General features: G+C 49.5%; 1 protein-coding gene across 10 annotated transcripts in view; it reads left to right on the top strand.

The window, feature by feature from the left end:
- PLEKHA7 (pleckstrin homology domain containing A7) overlaps window positions 1-19,959 on the top strand; it is a 208,471-nt gene that overhangs the window by 76,358 nt on the left and 112,154 nt on the right. Inside the window, exon 1 of one of the 10 annotated variants that reach the window (XM_037150591.2) lies at window positions 2,410-2,609. The exons of the other annotated variants lie outside the window; for them this stretch is intronic. Within the exon in view, the coding sequence (XP_037006486.2) occupies window positions 2,527-2,609 (83 nt within the window). The 5' untranslated portion in view covers window positions 2,410-2,526. Of the gene's footprint in view, window positions 1-2,409; window positions 2,610-19,959 lie in introns of those variants that run through there. 10 annotated transcript variants of the gene reach the window in all.

Here is a 19,959-nt window from a genome sequence, read left to right as displayed (position 1 = left end):
CACGAATGTGTGACCCCGGTCAGCCAGCTGCCTTGCGCCCTCCCTGGGTCTGCCCATTGCCATCCCATGCCTGGATCTGCCAACGGCCGCCTGGGCGCCTGGGTCGGTCTGGCCACTTTTTCCTGCCCAACCCTGCTCTGCTAGCTGCTGACTCTGCCCCTTTTACCCGTCTGGCTGAATGGTTCGTTGTTGTCGGACTTCCATACAGTTCAATTTTCTGTGTTTTAGTTGCGTCTTTGTTACTAAAACTTTGTCTTTAAACTTGGTTGCTCGAGGAGGTACAGTGTTTCCACCTACGCCTCCATCTTGGCCGGAAGTTTGAGGGTAAATCCTTAAATGTGAAATCAGTGGTTCAAAGGAGTTGAACATTTTTAAGGCTTTTAATTCATATTGCTAAGTTGTCCCAGGAATGGTATTTGTTTCCTTCAAAGTGTCTGTTTCCCTGCATCACTGGAAATTATCATTCTAAAGAATCTTCCACAACATGTCTTTTTTTCCCCCCTTTTTTTGGGGGATGACCTAGAGCTTCTGTTCATTGCCTGGCCAATTTTTCCTGGAAAGAATAACTGAAGCGAGGCTAGAGATAAGTGCTGGTGGCCAGGGGTTCATGTAGGAGGGACAGTGACCCACTGGGAACAGGAGAAGGGTATACTTGGAGACCTTTTTTCACTCCCTCCTTAAGGTTATCTCCAGCAGACATCTACAGACAGAATTTTGCTTCGTTCTTAAATTGCATATGTAGTTCTAAAAGCTTATTTAATATTATAATTTTTTGATTTGGGAAATGATTTGGTAGCTTGTCTTAGGTGCTACCAGGGGTGTCAGACTGATTTTCATGGGGGGCGACATCAGCCTCATGGTTGCCTTCAAAGGGCTGAATGTAATTTCAACTTCTTAACAGTTAAAGAATAGTTACATTTATACATATATCCTAAAATTATTTCAGCCCTTTGAAGGCAACTGCGAGGCTGATGTGACCCCTGGTGAAAATGAGTTTGACACCCTGTGCTACAGGATAAAAATGACATTTGTGTATTTATCCAAAAGGGAGTATGGGTATAATTAAAAAACAAGTGGAGGAACACTGTGCTAATCCAACCCCTCCTTTTTGGTAGAGAAACTGAAACCAGAGAGTGGAAGGGATTTCTGTAGAATCACACAGCAAACTGATGATGACCTTGGAGCCAGAAGTCAAGTCCTCCCATACCCCTGTTCAGAGCTCTTCCGCTGAGGTGGGACAGCATGGTTCAGAGGACAGGAGATAAAAGATATACAGGCCCCTTTGGATAGGTGGCCAGGCTCTCCTCTGGGGCCTGCGAGCTGTCCTGTGTCCCTCCTGGACAAAGGCCCAGGTTCCTCCAGCATGGCAGTTCACTTCAGCTTGATCGTCCCTGTCTGCGAATGGAGTGAGCTTACACGTTAACAACCAGAGTCTCCATCTGAACGCTTCCTCCCCCTGGATAACTTCTCTTCATGCCTCAGCAGCTCGACTTCCTCAGAGAAGCCTGTCCTGACTTCCAAGATAGTTTAGGGTCCCTCTTTGCATTCTTACAGCACCTCTTACCTCTAATACCCTTGTCATAATTATAATTACCTTGCTTTTTATTTAATATCTCTCTTTCCCTGACTAAACTCTGTATGAGTGGAGAAACATTGTTTATCTTCTGTGTCTCCTGGCACATAGGAGGCCTTAATAAATGCTTGAATGTTTGACTATTCGGATGGATGCTAATGAGTGAATTAGAAGTGTGTGTGGGCTGCTGGGTGGTGCTATTTCTGATTGCCTGCAGAACCAGGAGAGTTGTCCCTTATTGCCAAGGGCATTGAAAGAAGAGAGAAGAAAAGGAGACACAGCTGAGCCTGCTGATATCGAGGCAAGCCAGAGGGTGTGGTCCGCTTTCTAGGTGCCCCATAGTGGTCTCCTGGGTGTTGGGGTGAGAACCACATCCAACCAAGCATTCATTCCTGGCACAATGTGCCCCTGCAATTTAGTAGGGGTGCTTAGAGTGAGCCTCCTTGAGTCATTCTGGGGAAGGGAATTCAAGGTCAGGGCTCTTATGGCAGGGAGAGGAAAGCAACCCAGGTCACCTGCAGCCTGGTCTTCACAGTCCATGGGCACTTGCGTCAAGGGCTGTAAGATCTGCTGGGGGCTGGCTGGGCGCCAGAGCAACGCCGCTGCTTGGCAGCAGTTCCTGTCCCCTCCGCCAGTTTCCCTCCCCCTCCTCCTTCTCCCTACCCACTTCAGCTTGCAGCATCCTCTGAAGAGGAGGAATGTGCTGCTCTCTGACTCGCTGTCCTGGCGGAGCCGCGGTACCTGAGGCGCGCCCTGGAGCGCCGGGGGCCTCCGCCTGGCGCGGCGCCACGTGCTTTGATTCTCGCTGATGTCAAGTGGGTGTGGGCTCTTAGGGAGGGCCCGGGCGAGGACGAGGAGGGCGCGCGGTGCGCCTCGGGCGCACTGAGGCCCAAGAGCGCTCTGTGGCCCAGCGCCGCTGACCAGTGGCTGGCCCGGGTTCGCAGAGAAGGCGCATGGAGTCGCGGCGGTGCTCACCCGGGGACGCGTGCTCCACCGCCCTTGGGGGCTGGCTGGGGCCGCCTCGGGGGGCCTGCAGGTGTGTCCCCGCGCGGTAACTTTCGGGTGGCTGCGGGCTGTTGGGTCGGCAGGGCGTGGGGTGCCTTGGCTGCATTTGGGGGTGCTTTCGTGCTCGGGCACTGGCGTGCGGGGAGCCGGTTTGTCCCGGCCGGCCGTTGGCGTGGGAGCCGCAGCGCGCCAGTGGAGTTTCTGCGAGAGAATTCACTGAGCTGGCGCCGGCTTTGGTTACTCATTGGGAAGGGCGCCGAGGGAGCTTCCTTGTTGTGTTGAGAATTGATCTCTAAGTACAGCCTACGTTCATGGTAACAGGATGATTTTTCTGTAGGCAGCGCCGGTTCCTGAAATCCGCTTGTTTGGGGGCACTGGTCTGTCGAGGCAGAGGGGAGTAGGCGGAGGCGACTTAGCCACCCGTTCCACCCCGCGTGCCGCGCCGGGGCGCCTGCCCCTCCTCCTCCCTCCCTTCCTGCCAGAGCCGGCTATGGGGGAGGAAGGGGTCAGCTTCCCGCCAGTGACAGGTCTGGTTTCAGGCACACCTTCCCGGAGGAATGCGGAGGCTTTGTTCCAGGCGCCCGTCTCAGCCCCGGAGCTCAGAAGCCCGCGGGCATGAGGCTGGGCTCCGGTGCCATTACTCATCTTTTATGGCCACTCCGGCGAGCTCCTCGGTAGGCAAGTTAATTATTAATGTCTCTAGGCCGGAGAGAGGGAATCTGGAAATGAGATTGGTGGGTCGCAGGTACCCCCGCCCTGCCCCTGGCCTTTGGCGTTGACAATCATGGTTTAAGCCCAAGGTATCTCAGCTTATTTTCTGAGAAGGTTATTGAACGGCACTGAGTCAAGGAAGGGCTCCCCTTTCTCCATCGGAGACACAGCCCTCTGGTGGGGGGGAAGGGAGTGGGCCTCTTGATTTTTATCTACTTTTTAATCAGCTTCTACCTTTCCTCCTTTGCTTTTCAAAACCAACCCTCACTGCATCCCCTGCCTCTGGGCCGCTTCGTGATCAGGTTTCCAGGCAGGGTGTATGAGACGTTGGAAGCATTATGAAAAGTGCTACCTTGTCCCAGCCCCAGTACCCGAAAACCTCTGCACCTACTCAACAAGTGGCCGGCCTCCTGTGCATTTTCAAAGCACTGGTTGCAAGACTGTGGGCAGAAGCAAAACTATCTGCCAGGTGGTCACCTGACCTGTCTCTCCCAGGGCCTGCCCTCAGAGCAGAGAGGAAGCAGGAGGTCAAGGTGTAGGGCAGCCACTACTCCTATGGTTTCCCCACCCAAATGGCTGGGAGAAGGTGGACTCCAGGGTTGGTAGGGTTACAAGGTGTCCTCTTTGTGTGTGGGCATATTTCCAGGAGGACCACTGTTGAATGGGAATGGAAGGGCCCAGGCTAACTCGGAGGGCTGTGGATGGGGCTTGGCTTTAGGGAGGTGGGTGGGATGGAGGCTGGTTGGAGGCAGGCCCGAGGTCCTGCCCCAGCTCAGGTCAGAGGAGAGTTGCCAAACTCAGTCCTCCCTGGCAGCATTGGATGCTAGAGACCTAGGAAACTTTTTTTGTCAGCTTTGGATGTAGAGCACTCAGCCTTGGAAAATGAAGGTTTGATGGGTCTGATGAGAAGATGAGCACATCTCGGAAGTTAACACTCTTGGGAGGAGTTGGGAAGGGGGAGGGGCTCACGGGGTGAGGAGTATGTATAGAGCCGGAGGACTTTGGGGACCGAGGAGTGTCGGGAGGGAGCTTTAAGCTCTGCTGTGGGCTGTGCGCTGTCTCAGAGAGGGTCTCCGAGACAGGCAGCTGTCGTTGCCCACATCTGTCTCCTTCCTCAGTAACTCGACCTGCTGGGTTCACCTTCCTCCTGGCTCTGATCTTCAGGGCTGGACTGTTCTGATGGCTCCTAGGGACACATAGTTCCCCCTTACTCCACCCAGCCTTCAGGGAGGACACAGTGAAGGAGAGCTTGGCTTCAGAGAGGCTGGTTTGTTGGGAAGTCTGCACTACCTGTCCTCCCACCTGGGTTTGTCGTGTGTGCACTCAGTGGGACCCACCGCCCGACACATGAGCTTTCAGAGTGCCCCATCGTGCTGGGGATCTGCTGGCAGCCCCTGGTGATCTAAGTTGAGGGTTTGGAGATGGCCCTGATTAGGAACACGTTTTTTCTGTTATGCGGAAACCCGCCCAAGGCTATAATCTAATGTCTGCTTACCTTGCACCCTGCTGATCATGACTGAGTATTCATTGGTAATAGCCTGTCCACTGCCTGGGGAACCTGCTCAAGGTGAGTCTGGAAAGAGTAGGTGGGTAGTAGGGTCCCTGGGGTACTGGGGATGTGGACTACAGAGGGGGTCAGGGTCAGCATGGATTGTAGGGTCAGAGGACTGAGCAGGGCTGGTTTGGAGATTCCCTCACCTGTCCTGTTCCTAGTGAGGGCCGCGGTGAATCTGCGTCAGCTGAGGCCTCCATCCGGCAGCCGACTGCCCCTGCTACCCGGGACAGGGGAGCCTGCTTCGTACACCAGCTCCGGGGCTTGTCTTTTTCCCTTTCCTCTTAAAGGAGGCACTGGGGTTGGTGGTGGCTGTTACTGTGCCACTCAGCAGGAGCTGTGGCAGGAGCCTCTTCCTCAGCGGGGCAGCGGGACAAGGACAAAGCACCCAGGCCGAGACATAGGTGCTCTGAAGCTTTGTTCTGAATCACACCAGATCAAGAGAGACAGAATAAAGACCTTGGCGGCCTTTGTGGTCTTGTTTTGCAAAAGCACAAAATTCCTTCCCAGGGTTTTTACACTGTCTCTGGTGGAGAGAAAAGAGGCTCCTATTCCAGGTCTGTGTCCTGTGGGGGAGGGGAATGAGAATGAGAGGTTGTGGCCCAGGGCATACGGCCCTTTCTGCAGATTTGGGTTCAGACTCAGTCTCTGCTATTTATTAGCTTGGTGTCTCTGGGCCTGAGTCTGTTGCTCTGCCTGTTACATACGGGTAAGGATGCCCTTCTTCACTCCACCCCTCCCCTGCATAGTTGAGAATTACATGAGATGTCTGTGAAGGGTTTAACACAGTGCTTGTTCAATGGTAGCCACTATTGTTGTTATTATTCCTCACCCAAAGATATGTTTTCATTGATTTTTTTTTAAGAGGAAAGGGGTGGGTGGGGGAGACAGAGAGAGAGGGAGAAAAGGAGAAAGAGAAACAAACATTGATATGAGAGAAAAACATCCATCAGGTGCTTCCCATACGCGCCCTGACGGGATCGGACCCGCAGCCTTTTTTGGTGTATAGGATGATGCTCCAACTAACTGAGCCACCCGACCAGCACTAACTATTATTTTTTATTTATTTTTAAGATTTTACTTGTTTATTTTAGCAAGAGAGGAAGAAAAGGAGAGAGAGAGAAACATCAGTGTGTGGTTGCCTTTCACATGCCCCCTACTGGGGACCTGGCCTGCAACCCAGGCATGTGCCCTGACTGGGAATCAAACCAGCGATCCTTTGGTTTGGAGGCCCTCGCTTAATCCGTTGAGTTATACCAGCCAGGGCTCGCTATTATTTTTTATTCCTTAAAGGTAACTATCAGATCCTTGAAGCAGCAGCTGAGAGTTGCTTTATTATGTAAAAAAAGTAAGAATGTCAGAAATGCCATTTTGTGCTCACCTCAGAGGCCACACCCAGTCTCCTAGGGTCAGCGATGAGGGCTGTCCTGGAAAACTTCTTCAAACCTGTTTTCCAGCCTCAGGTATTCGGAGATGCCTTGGGGGCCCACGAATCCCTGACTGCAGGCACGCAGCGCAGTTGAACTGGAAATGTCACAGTTCAAACTCCTGCTGAAACAACTATCTCCGGTCCACCAGGGTTATGGGACGTTAGTCCTAAGAGCAACCACATACCGAGTGCTTTTTAGCTGCATGACTCTAGACTAGTCCTTCTATCTCTTTAAGCCGGCGTCTTGTGAGAATAATAAAACCTCCCTTACATAGTTCTTAAGATCAAATGGGATGCTATATGCAAAACTGTAAAGCAGCACGCAAATAATTGTGGCTAGCTTACTGTGTGCCAGACACTGTTCTGTGTACTTTTCTGTATTAGCTCATTTAATTCTCACAACAGTGTATGATGCAGTTAGTGCTTGCCCACGTTTTACTGATGAGGTGTTTGAACTGTTAGGAATTGTAATTCTTATTGTTGCGTAGCTGACCTCCTGTAGAAATCATACATCTGAAGGAAAAACTGCTGCCCAGAGTGGGGATAAATCGAAGTTTCTGCAAATGTGTTTGCACATGGCATTTCTTCCATTGGCCTAACTTCCCAGGCTAGTTCTGGATGTTTGTAAAATGAGTGAAAGAGGTCCTTACTGGTCAGCTTGTTCTTTTGGTGCCTCTCTCTTATCCTCTCTGCCCCTTCATATGGGGCTTAGGGGCACAGCACCTTCTTGGCTGGGACTCGAAGAGTCATTTGTGTGGGACTGCACCCCTCATAGGCTGTCTCACCTAATGGTGCCCTTTGGGGGAGAGATTGTGGACAGAGGGAAGAGCCAGCCACGAGGACTGGTGTCTTCAAGGGCCCCTCTTTCTTTCCGATGGTGCTGTTAGCTGTTTTGCTTCCTTCCCTCTGCTCTGAACGGGCTGCCAGTGGGCACTCAAGTCTGAAGGTTTAAATGTGTTAGAAGAAGAAAAGAAAAGGAAGAAAGAAACAAACAGCCTGTGAATGAATGTAAGGGCTCTCGGCTGGCGGTGTTGGAAACACGGTGGTGTTCGTTAACGGAGAGTTGCGCCCACAGCCTCAAATTTGTTCCCAGTACTTCCGTAGCATGTTTGCAGGATGAGAAGAAGGCTGCAGCTTTGTGGGCTCTTCTTTCCTTTTATGAAGACAATAATATTTACGGAGGTGTGAAACAAATAAAGGAATAAGGTAGGGTTTGGAATACAAAGTGGAAAGGCCCTGGTGGGGGGTGCAGGCGTGCTCAGGGTTCCAGAGCTCTCCGCAGGGACAGACGGGTTCCACAGCACAGACCTGGCACCCCGGCTCCCACCACCACCTGCTGACATCATCCAAGGGAGTGTTCCTGTCATTTCCCTGGAAAGTGGAGCGTCTTGCCGAGGGATATTAATGGTGGAGACGGCGCCCCAGGTCTCTGACTTTCTGACTCTGACTCAGAAGCAAGCAGTCTCATTTATCCTTGTAAGAATTTCAATAATTTTTCCTACTGTGTATACATTGTGGGGAATTTAGAATATTACAGAGGAAGGTAGAAGCGGGAATCATGGCCCGAGCACCGCAGACAACCACCGTTTATATTTTGGTGGGTTTCTAAGGCCTGTTTTTAGGAAGAGAGAACATTTGTTTTTGTCAGGGAGGATTTGTTTGTTCTTTGTATATCTCCTGAGCGTATCCAGTGTTCTGTCTTGGAGCAGGCACTCTTTCTGGAAGCTTTGATTCCCTATAAATTCAGGTCAAGTTCTTTATTTTATGTGAAGCACTGCACTAGGCACAGTGAGGGAGAGAAAAATAAGCAAGACTTTCCTGCCCTCAGCGAGTTTACAGTTAAGTGGGAGAGGCAGATGTGTGTTCACCTAGGCAGTTCAGGCAAATTAGTAACAGCAAACAGCCACGTGTCCAGCTGTGTCCCAGGTGCTTCAGACAGGCCACCCACACTTAATCCCCAAACAGCCTTGGGAACACTTGTAGAAACAAAGAAGTTAAATGGCTTCCTCAGGTGGTCAAGTTCATAGCCACCCAAGCTGAGATGGAAATCTGGGTTGTTCCAAGTCAAAAGCAAGTGCTCTCTCTTATGAAAAAACTGCCCATATGTTAATCTCAGAAAAGAGAAGCAAAATCAGTCTTTCGAGATGAGGAAAGGTATGTAGCATCCGCTTCCTTGCCATTCTCTCTTTTCCCTCTAGTACCTGGATGAAGGATTTTGAGATGAAGGATTCTAATTATTGTATTTTGAGTGGTATTTATTACCTTTATATAAATTTCCCTGCTTGGATTCTTTTGTTTATTTGAACCACTTGATAATCTTGGACTCCTGGAATTGGGAGGAAATGGAAAGTTCCAGGGGTGTCCAACCCAGGGTCCATGGGCTACATGTGGCCCAGGATGGCTATGAATGTGGCCCAATGCAAAATTGTAAATTTACTTCAAACCTTTTTTTTGCTCATCAGTTTTTGTTAGTGTTTACGTATGTAATATGTGACCCAAGACAACTCTCCTTCTTCCAGTGTGGCCCAGAGATGCCCAAAGGTTGGACGCCCCTGTCTAGACCATCCTCTTTATTTTCTTATTTGGGGGAAACTGAGTCCCCTAAATGAGCCCCCCCCCCCGAAAGGAAACGACCTGGGCATCAGAAATCTAAGCTGAACCAGGACCAGAAGGTTTTTTTCCACCAGAGTTACCCAAAGTGTGAAAGGACATAGGCTAACACAGGGGTGAATGTTTTGTATTTGAGTAGTTTTATACAGCATGTATCATTTTTTTTTCATGTGTGTTTGGAGAGAAATGCAGCTAGAATATCAAACTCATCATTTGGCAGGAGTTATTGCTTAGGATGTGGCTAAAATGTGTGTGGTCTTCTTAAAGGAAAAGTGGAAGTACAGGTTGGACGGGGACATGGTGGGAACCACGGAGGTGGTGTGCGGGCAGGGCGCGGCGGTGTGGGTGCCATGAGGATGGCGTGCCGGCGGTGTGTGGATAACATTGGGGAACAGGCCATATGTACCAATTTGCATTCTCTGGGAAGGTTTACACACCTGCCCTGTAGCTTTGTTCTTTCAGGGGCAGGAAGAAGAGGGCCATCCTCCTAGTGAAAACATACTACCTGCTAGACATTTTTACCTGTGGGTCAGTATTAATGGGCTCACTGTATGTATATTGATAAAGCTCAGAGAGGTTGCTTAACAAAGCTGTGGTCACACAGGACAGATAGATTGGAGAGGCAGAGTTCAGATCGCAGCTTGGGCTCCTTCCATCGCTCCTCCTAGCCACCTGACGCATTTGACAAGGTGGGTGAGTCCTGGAGCCCATCTGCCCCTGTCCTCCCTCTTGGGTTCTGACACCTTCTCATTCAGGTACCAGCTCAAGTGGAAATAAATGTGGTTGGGTTGCTGGGTTGCTGCTACAGCCTAACATAAAGCTTTGTTTTGATAGAATTTCAAAAATGTGCTGTATTTGTAATATGTGATGTTTATCAAATCTGAGTCATGCTGGTAAGTGATAGGACCCTTATCTTGCTGCCTTTTGGCGTCTGTTCACTTTGTGACGATGCCATCTGGGTCGTCTCCAGGAAGATGTGGACTGTGCCTGTCATCTTCTAAAGGGCCAGTCCTAGATGAGTTTTGAGATTGATTCATCTGTCCATACTTTGCATGCGCAGAGAATCAACTAGCAGGTGTGGATGCAGAGTGGAGTATGAAGATGTAGGTGTGGGCTATTCCAGCTAGCTGAAGAAACCCAGTGGCAGGTTATGGAGACAGCGCCCCCTTTGGGAGAGTCTGGCCTGAACAGGTAGCTCAGGATCTGGGTCCCTCTTAAACCAGCTGCTGAGGTTCTACTTCCCAGGGGTTTGGGGCCACCTGGAGCATGGTCTCCTTCACCAGGCAGACGGTCACTGCCTGCCTGCTCTGCACGCTGTGCTGTGATGGTGGGGCGGGCTGAGTGGTGGTCTCATACCCGGAACCCGTGACTGTGTTACTGATGTGGGAAAAGGGACTTTGCAGGTGTGATTAAGTAAAGGATCTTGGGGTGGGCAGATGATTATCAGGTGAACCCAAAAGAATCAGAAAAGTCCTGTAAGAGTGTCAGCGTGAAGAGGCAGACATGCGACGGTACGAGCAGAGGTGGGGTGCTGTGCAGCCCGTGAGAAGCTGAAAAGAACGAGGAATGGATTCTCCCCCAGAGCCTCCAGGAGGAATGCAGCCCTGCCGACACTTTGATGTAAGGCCCGCAAAACAATTTCAGCTTCTGACCTTCAGAACTGTAAGATGACAAATTTGTGTTTAAAGCCACTAAATTTGTAGTAATTTGTTATAATAGCAGTAGGAAACCAAACACAGATGGGTCCTAGAGACCCAGCAGCAAATACAGCACAGCCCCTGCCTCCAGGGGCTCTCGGGCTAGTGCGGGGAGAGGAGAGTGTGGAGCTGATGTTGATGATACTGGTGAGTCCAGGCATCTGTGGGGCCCAATCCAGCCCGGGAGAGAAGGGGAGGCTTCCTCGACGAGCTGACCTCTGAGGTGCCACTGAAGAAGAGAGGAGTTAAGGGACGAAGTGGGGCAGAGAAGCGCATGTTCAGAGTCAGGTCAGCAAGACTTGAAAACCAGGTGGAGGCTACTGACCAGGCCTTGGAGGCAGAAAGCTGGTTCCACTGAAGTAGGTGCAGGACCCTCATGGCCCTGGTTTCAGGCTAAAGCCTTTGGGCCTTGCACAGTGTGGAGGAAAGGTGGAAGGAAGCCTTGCTGCTGTGCCTTCAGGGTTGTGCGATAATAGAGCCAAAATGTCCCCGGCGCCTGCTAGCTCTTTTACACATATTATCCCATTAAATCCTCACAACAGCTGTGCCGGGTGGGGAGTGTTGTTTTCTTCATGTTGTGACTGAGGAGAATGAGACTTAGCTTGAGTAACCGGCCCAAAGCCACACAGCTGGTAAGGAGTGGGGATGCGGTTTGAGTCCAGGCTTTCAGACGTCAGAGCCAAGTTCTTAGTCTTCTAAGAATGGTAGAACGGTGACCGTGCGGTAGAACGGTCACTGGGCCCGTGCTGGCGCTAGCTCTGCTGCTTATTAGACTCTGGACAGGCCAGCCCGCTCTCCAACCTGTTTCCCTGCTGCAAAAGGGGCCGAGAGGCCTGCTGCTTCAGACAAGTGAGCCTAGAGGAGACCCGAAAGCTGGTTTTGCCGTGGACTGTGGGACCCCTTCCACTCAGAGTGTCAGACACCTCCAGAGAGGGCTTTGCTAGTGAGACCCGTCTCTCCATTCCAGGTCACCCTTAAAGGTCAGGAAGCAGGTTGGGGAATTGAGCCACAGTGGGTCATTGGGGTGTCCACATGGGGCTGTGTGTTCGCATCCATGGGTAGCGGTAGAGACAGCAAGTGGACAAGAACGGGGAGTGCCTGTCCCAGGGCACCGAGAGGAGTGAGCATGGGAGGAGGAAGCTCCGTCTGCATCGTGTTGCCTGCAAAGGCGCTAGTGCTAGAGGTGACCGAGGAGAGGTCTTCCCGACTTGGAGTCAGGCCCCAGCCCTGCCACTTACTGTCTGTGATTTAAGCCAAGCTGATGTGAGTTCTGGAGCTGCCGTCTCTTCATATGTAAAATTGGGCTAATGATTCCTACTTTGCAAAGTATGTGAAAACGTCTTGCCCAGTAGTCCTGGCCCATAGTGGACATTCAGTAAATAGTGACCATCTCTAAGTCTGGTAGCTCAAGACTTCTCAGGGTTAATCCAGCAGACCTAGTTCTTTCCAGGAGTCCACTTTTCTCACTTACCTTTCAGACTCACTTAGGTGTGTTGTTATTGGATGTGGAGGGAGGGTCTGGCCGCAGAATGGGGGCCCCATGAATCTTTGATGGAGAAGACGCTGTGCTTCGCAGCGGGAAACAGTAGTGAGTGGTGGCCAGGTGGCTGTAGTGGGTGCGCCGAGCCGTTTTGGAAGCAAGAATATGTTTGTCTTGCCAAGTACAAGATTGGGTGTCACTGTTGTGCTTTCTGGGAATAATGGCCACGCAGATAAAGTCGATTTATGGCACTGAGCTACGTCAAAGAACGGGCTGCTCTTTTTCTTTTATGTCTACTTTTTCTGATTATTAAGGTAATGTGCTTATTTTAGAGTATATGGAAAATTAAAAAAGAAAAACATTTATTTCCATTATTTCCATAACCAGAGATGACCACTGCTAGTATTTTGGTCTATTTCTCTTCATTCCTTTTTTGTTTGTTTGGTTAAAGATTTTATTTATTACTTAGACACATGAGAAGGGAGGGAGAAAGAGAGAGAGAGAAACATCAGTTGCTTATGAGCCCCAACTGGGGACCGAACCCACAACCCAGGCATGTGTTCTGACCGGGACTCAGCCGGTGACCTTGTGTTTTGCGGCAGAGTGCCCCGCCAGCCGAGCCACACCAGTCAGGGCTCTTCGCTCCTTTTTGAAATGTGCATACACATTTTTCAAAACACACAATTCAGTACGCTTTATTCACGTAACATGATGCCATTACATATTCCTTAAAAACATAATTATTTGCTCCATGTGACAGACTTTTATTAATCATTCCCCATTCATTAGTTGGGCATTTAAATTGCTTCCTCTAAAATACCTAAATACAAAGTTTCCTTTAAAATACATTCAAATATTTGACTTTTTTTTTGAAACCATTTTCTTAGATTCCTAGAACTGGAATTCCTCGGTACATTTAAAAGTGCACATTAGTGAGGTTCTCAGGCTGTTCTATGTGCTGGACATTGAAGAGCAAAGAAGTCGTGACACAGTTAGGAGTCTCTGGGCCACCTGGGCGAGGCCCCTGCTCTGGCCATTGTGCACAAGAGGCTGCGTGCGCTTCCTGGCACACGGGACAATCGGCCCCTTGTGGCTCTCCAGTGAAATTTAAGTACTGGGTCAGCCTTTCCAGTGCTGCTCTCTCTGTCAGGAAGTTCGTCTTTGAATCTAACCTAAATCTCATCGTCTGCATTTTAAATCCTCACCTGCTGCTGATTCCCCTCAGTGGAGCAGAGCCGAGCTGAGCCGCTCACTCTGCAGGCAGCCCACTCACCTCTCCCTGTTGCCTGACCACCACGGCTCTGGCCACCAGCCTTATGTTACCCTGGAGGAAACTTGAGGGTCTCTGGCTACTGCTTTCGCGACTGGGAGGGCGGTCCCTGCATCGAGTTGCTGCCGATAGCGCCAGGTAGGGTTTCTGAACCCCAGAGTGCCCTCGCCATGGAAGCCAGCATCCCTGCCTCTCCCGTGCTCTTTGCAGAACTCGTGGGGGCAGCTAGCATTGGGAATGGTGCTCTTCTTTTGACACTGTGGGTCTATCAGATTCATTCTCTGGAAAAAAAGAAAGTGGCTGGAGGGAGGACTATGCTTTAGTCCCAAGTGCAATGGCCAGGTGGTAATACTCAGTGAAGGAGGACGACCAGGCAGGGAGGGGTGTTTGAGTGCATTCTGGTGGTGGGAAGACGGCTGTCAGTGTGGCAGGGGAAGGGCCCACCTTGGGGTTGAGCAGCCCCTGTGCCCTCTGCCCCGACAGCCTTGGCCACCTTTCTTAGCCAGCATCCCTTCTTGGGAGCTGACAGCTTTATTATGGGGCAGTAGGATATTAATTTGAAAGGGAAATGAATATAGCTGCAACTTCATGGGCAGCAAGAGGCCCCTTGTGTCCCCTCACTGAGGCATTCTAGAACTGACTGGCACTGGGCCAGCAGGGAGGAGAGAGTTGCACAGGAAACAGACTGGGAATTGAGTCCTGCAGCACCTGTGGGAGTATCTAACCGTGGCTGGAGCCCGAAGCATCTCCGGGGCCCCGCCCAGGCGACCTCCTCCAGCCTCTTGCCCTCCCCCCCCCACCATGTCAGCCCCGGCAGATCCTGCCTGAGTAGGAACTGCCGGATGCTCTCACTGTTACCTCCTCAGCGGGTGTATACTTTTGAGATGAGATGCCTTATTTTATAATTGCTGTTGCTTGCTTCCGTGCCTGGTACGGTGCTGGTGCTTGCCTGAAATGAAACAAGAATTTGAGGCAAAACCCAGCTAGTTCTCCACTCTTTAGTCCCCGTTTCAATTTTACACGTCAGATGTTTTTTTTCCCCTCCTTTTGAAGAGAGGAAGCTTTTTCTTCTGCTTCCCTTTACTGTTACCCCAGGTTCGCTCTGGGGCTGGATGCCACTGGTTACTCTAGCTTAACAAGGTGGAAGCCCACATCCCCACTGCAAGGCCTTAGCCAAGTGAATGGCATGCCTGGCTGCACATTGGAATTTCTTGGGAAGCTTTTAAAAAATATGGATGCCTGGGACCCAGTGCCAGAGATTCTGATTTATTTGGTTTGGGATGGAGCTCTGGCATCATCATTGTAAAAACATTCCACAGGTGATTCTAATGGTCAGTGATTGTCCCCGAATAAGGATAAGGAGTGAGATGTGCCTGCCACGGCCTATCAGCAGTTTTCTTTTATGGGGAGACGCGTGTAGAAGCTGGGGGATAATTGTAGCAGAAGTTTGCTCCACATCCTTAATAGAGCAGAAAGGGTAAAGTGGCGAATGGGAGGACTGTGTTAGGCCTGTAGTGAGTGCGCTGGCTCGATGGGAATCCCCTGTGGATGTACCTAGAACCCTTTCTGCTGCCGGGGTGTGCTCGGGCTGTGTCACTTTGCCTGGTGATTAAGCAGGGAACCGGGACAGGATGAGGATGCTTTAGCGAAGGTGAAAGGTGCAAAGGAACAGTCAGGGTACGGTTCTGTTTAGAGTTGGTTCATTAGCCAGGGCATGGATTCACTTTTTTTTTCATACTTTTGGAGCATGAGGCACAGGAGATGGGTGGGGAACGGGGCTGTGAGTGAATGGTGGAGGATGGCTTTCAGTTTGGCTCTAGAAGACAGGTCAATGGAGCAGGTGCCTGCAGTGAATGCCCAGCCCTTTGTGGCTCTCAGTTACCCCCTGCACACTGGGATCCCTAACTTCTGCTCATTGCAGATGCCTCTTCCCAGAGGAGTTAATAGGGAACCAAATTATTGTCATGAGCGAATGAGCCCCTTTGCTAAGTGTGCTCAGGTTTGCCTGTGAGGCTCCTTTGCGTGGCTCGTGAATGGTTATGCTCCTTGTTGGCTAATGCATTTGATGTGATGTGCTAAGTCCTGCCACCTTCCTCGACCTTCTTTGGGGTGTTGGTGGTTGGGACTTTGTTCCGTGAGCACCCTGTCAGGCAGAGGGGTTGTTTTCATGGTTTCAGCTATTCCTTAGCTTCTGTCTCATGGTTGGCCTACCTCTCTGGTCCTCTTGGCCTTGGAAAATTTGGTGCTTCTTTGAGAGAGGGCCCCCTATAATTTTTCCACAGGCTCATTGATTAACTCCTGGGCTGCTGATGGCACCGTTTCTCAAACTCAGGAATCCTGCTTAGAACAAGCTACACACATTTTTTTTTGCAAGGGGTAGGGGAGGTGGAAGTCAAGTTTTCTCATGCCATTCAAACTGAAATTTGTTAACCATCTGTAATAGACTTCTCTGGTATTCTTATTAAAAATAGAGTCTCTGAGAACAGAACCTAGGAATTTGCATTTAAGCCAGAATCCAAGCCCATTATCAGATACAGTAATGCTTGAGCATCATCACTTTGTTAAACAAATTTACTCCCCTTGCTGCACAGGGGAAATAGGACACAGAGTGGTTAAGAGACTGGCCCGGGATCACACAGTGAATTAGGGCTGGAGCCAAATCTGGAAGAACCCAAAGCCAAGTCCGGAGTGTTAATACACCTTGTGTTTGTGGAGAGCCTTGCTCTTTGAAAGCATGGCCTATCTTTCTGCTCTTCTAGTATCACTCACCGTCTATTTCTTTTTAACAGATTAGTCCTCATTGGGGGTGGGGAGCCATCCTGTGCACTGTAGGGCACTTAACAGCATCTCTTGCTTCTACTCCCTACCATGCCAGTAGCCTACCCCTGTTGGGACAATCAGAAGTGTCTTCAGGTATCAGAAACGTCCCCTAGAGGGCAAAATCACCCAGGTCGAGAGCCACTGCTTCAGCAGAAGCTGTGCATCAGGGATGTCTCCCTGACGGCATCCTACAGCTCTATTTTTATGTTTGGGGACTTCGCTTTTGAAATTTGCATAGCTGGCTTCTCCCCATCTTGGCCACTGTGCTGCATTACGCACATCAGTCAAGTCGCGCTGAATATAAGCTCTGTCCTCCTCTCGCTTTCCGCCTGCAGAGGAAAGGCATGAATAAACTTGGAAAGACTGAGTCTGGGCTCCTGTCCGCAGCCTGCCTGCCAGCCCTGCACTTCTTAGCCGTGGGATCTTGGGCAAGTCTCTTAACTATCTTTTGCTCCTCATCTAATTATGAAAGAAAGAGGTGTTTGTTGTGAATGAGAATTAAGTGACACCTTGAACATGGAAGTGTTTATAAAACATTACTCATCTATTAAGTGGTGATGATAAGATTCAGGTCTAATTACCGCTCTTGAGGTTTTTCTCAAATTCAAAAGTGCAGCTCTCAGCACAGCCATTCCGGGCTTGTATTTGGCCAAGCACATTACCCTTGTCATCTTCTTGCCCATAAAGTTAATCTTCCCCTCTTTCCCTGTAAAGTTAGTCTCCTTGGTGGCCAATGGTGATACCTCTTTTGGGTCATTGTCTCTGCAAGATTGGTCATTAGTTTACTGCGACTAGTGAGATCCAGTTTCTTTCTGTGGTGAGATTTCTGAAGGGCTGTCAGATATTTTATGGAAGTCAAAGCCAGTGCCACCCTCCCGTGCCTCCTTGCCAGCACCCAGAGAGGCGCGTGGTAATGGACATGCATGCGCGGGCGCTGAAGCCAGCATTAGTCTGTAAGGACCCGCGTGCAGATGAACTTGGGGCATGAAGGTCTCTGAGCTCGTTGGCACAGCAAAGCTCTGCTAGTCCAGCACTTTATTCTGCAGACAAGGAAACTGAGCCCAGAGAGGGAATATGCTTGAAGTGTCGCCGTGACTATGAGATTTACTGCCCATGTTTTCCAGGTGTGTGGAGGCTCTGAGTGCGGCATTCACACCTGTCCAGGCTGCCACCTGGATGGAGGAGCAGATCCCCACTTGGTATCCAGGGTGCTCTGGCTGCCTTCTCTTGTACTTCGGATGTTGTAGGTCTTGCGAAATCATCTCTTTCTGCTCAGTAATTTATGGATGGAAATTCACCAGAATCCAGAGCACATGGTGTGATTTTCACTGATTCTCATAGCAGGACATCTTGAGGGAAAAGACACTGAGCATAAAAGGGGCTCCAGCTTCTGTGTGAACATATCGGAGAGGAAGAGGACTGAGAAACTGAAGCTCCTTTAGTTTTTTTTTTTCTTTTTAAGATTTTATTTATTTATTTTTAGAGAAAGGGAAGGAAGGACAAAGGGATGGAGAGAAATATTTATGTGTGGTTGCCTTCCGTGCTCCCCACTGGGACACCTGGCTCTCAACCCAGGCATGTGCCCTGACTAGGAATTGAACTGATGACCCTTTGGTACGCAGGCTGGCACTCAATCCACTGAGCCACGCCAGCCAGGGCTCCTTTCATTTCTTCTATAACCTCTAACACTGTCCCTTGGCTACACACTTTCTCCCACTACAATGTGCTCCTATATTATCATCCCTACTGATAGTGTTAGGATTCTTAATACTTGCTGCTGTTTACTGAGTGTTTACTGTATGCCAGTGCATGTGAAGTGTTTACCTCAATGCATATCTCATTTGATCCACCCCAAAACTGTACACAGGGGGCACCACAACGGTTTGCTGTGTAAAATGAGGAAACAGATTAAGTTATGCAAGGTCACAGAGTAGGAGGGGTAGCTGAGATTCAAATCCCTCCAATTTATGAAATCTAAGTAGGTTTGTTCACTGTGAATCCTACCAGCCTGCTTTTCCTCTCCAGCCAAACTCAATGCCGCCAAGGACCTGGCGTTTGTCAGACAGCCAGTTTGAATTTCTAGGGAAGTCTGAACTGGGTGGCACCCGCCTCGCGGGGCCATCACCTGCCTCCCCTTCCCTGCACCCGCCCCGGGCATTTCCTCTTAGGCTGTGCCAAGAGCCTGAATGAGAAGAGCGGTCCCTGACTCAGGGACTAAGGCCCGTTGTCAAGGGGTGCATGGCCTTTAGAGACCAGGGCCTGGTTTGGCTGGGTCCCTTAACCTTCCGGAGTCCCATCTTCCTTGGCTATAAAGTAGAGGAGATTCCTGTCTCACAATTTTTTTGTTTCTGTTTTTTTCCCCTGAGAGTGTTAAATGAAATACGTCATATTGAAAGTGTTTGTAAACTCTGAGGGGAGGTGGGATGGTGCCCAATCCATCACCATCAAGAATCCAGAGGAGGCGGAGGGGGAGCTTAGGGAGTGGGATACAGGGACCGGCGGGAAAAAGAAGCCATGCCATCTCCCTTGCCAGTCATTTCAAAGGCCTTCTCACTCAGCCTGTCACCTTCGTGCGGCACTGTGACGCGATGGGTGGCTGTGTGGAGGTGTCTCTGCTTCCCTGTCCTCCCTGGAGGAAGTGCTCACAGGCATCGACAGGGGTCAAGAGCTTCCTGCAGGTCCCCCGGCAGGTGGTTACCGAGGGCCGGTCCTGCTGCTCCCTGGCCTCTGCAGCACCGAAGGCTCCTGGGTGGGCGGCCGCTCAGGTTGTTTAGAAGGAAACTGCTAACACAGTAGCTACTTTGGGTTATGGTGACCTTGAGGGAAGCATAGCGTTTTAGTGTGACTTTTTCATCCTGAAGCTAGTATAACTTTACATCAAAGATTGGATAATAGAGAATAGGGAAAAGGTACCCATGTTTATTTTACCTTAATGTATTTCTTCTGGATTTTTTTGAAGGGGAGGTAGAAGAATAATAATTTGCATTTATCTTAAATAGGTGGACACAACATGGTATAAGTTGGACAAACTACAAAACAGTGAAAATGAAGTTCCTTTTCCAGAATATGCTTTCATTTACATTGTACAGATGGTTTTGACTCTTTCTGTTAGTGTTACATTGTCTTCATGTCTAAACAACATGTCTTATTCTCTCCCATTTTAAAAAAATTTGCAAGCAATATATGTGAAATATGCTCATGGATTTTCTAACAAATAATGGACAACGTGACCTTGATAACAGTGGTGGCATGTTAGAGGTGATTTTTATGTTTATTTATGTTTTTAAATAAAACACTTTTTATGTTTTTATTTTCTTAAATTTTCTTCAATGAGCACAAACATTCAGAGAAGTATGCAGAGGAGATATTGTCTGTAATCTTAGAGTTAACATTTTGGCCTTTTTAAAAAAGATTTTATTTATTTATTTTTAGAGAGAGAGGAAGGGAGAGAAAGAGGGAGAGAATCATTCACGTGAAAGAGAAACATCGATCGGTTGCCATTCGCATGTGCCCTGACCGAGGATCAAACCAAAAACCCAGGCATGTGCCCTCACTGGGAATTGAACCCATGACCTTTTGCTTTGTGGAATGACACCCAACTAATTGAGCCACACCGGTCAGAGCCGTCTTGGCCTATTTTTATCCAGCATTCTGTCTTTGCATTTTATAACTATAGTCGGATTATGTTTTATATCAATGTGGGCCCTGCTTGGCTTTCATCTTACGTAAGCATTTTTTAGGCTTAGGTTCGGTATAAAGTTTGTTTTTAACAGCAGGATAATAGTCTGTCAAGTAGAAACATTACATTTTGT

This window comes from Artibeus jamaicensis, unplaced genomic scaffold, assembly GCF_021234435.1.
Source record: "Artibeus jamaicensis isolate MK-2021 breed Jamaican fruit bat unplaced genomic scaffold, CSHL_Jam_final contig_797, whole genome shotgun sequence".
Classification (NCBI taxonomy): domain Eukaryota; kingdom Metazoa; phylum Chordata; class Mammalia; order Chiroptera; family Phyllostomidae; genus Artibeus; species Artibeus jamaicensis.
Note: the sequence above shows the minus strand (reverse complement) of the source record. Positions and strands in the feature narration are given on the sequence as shown.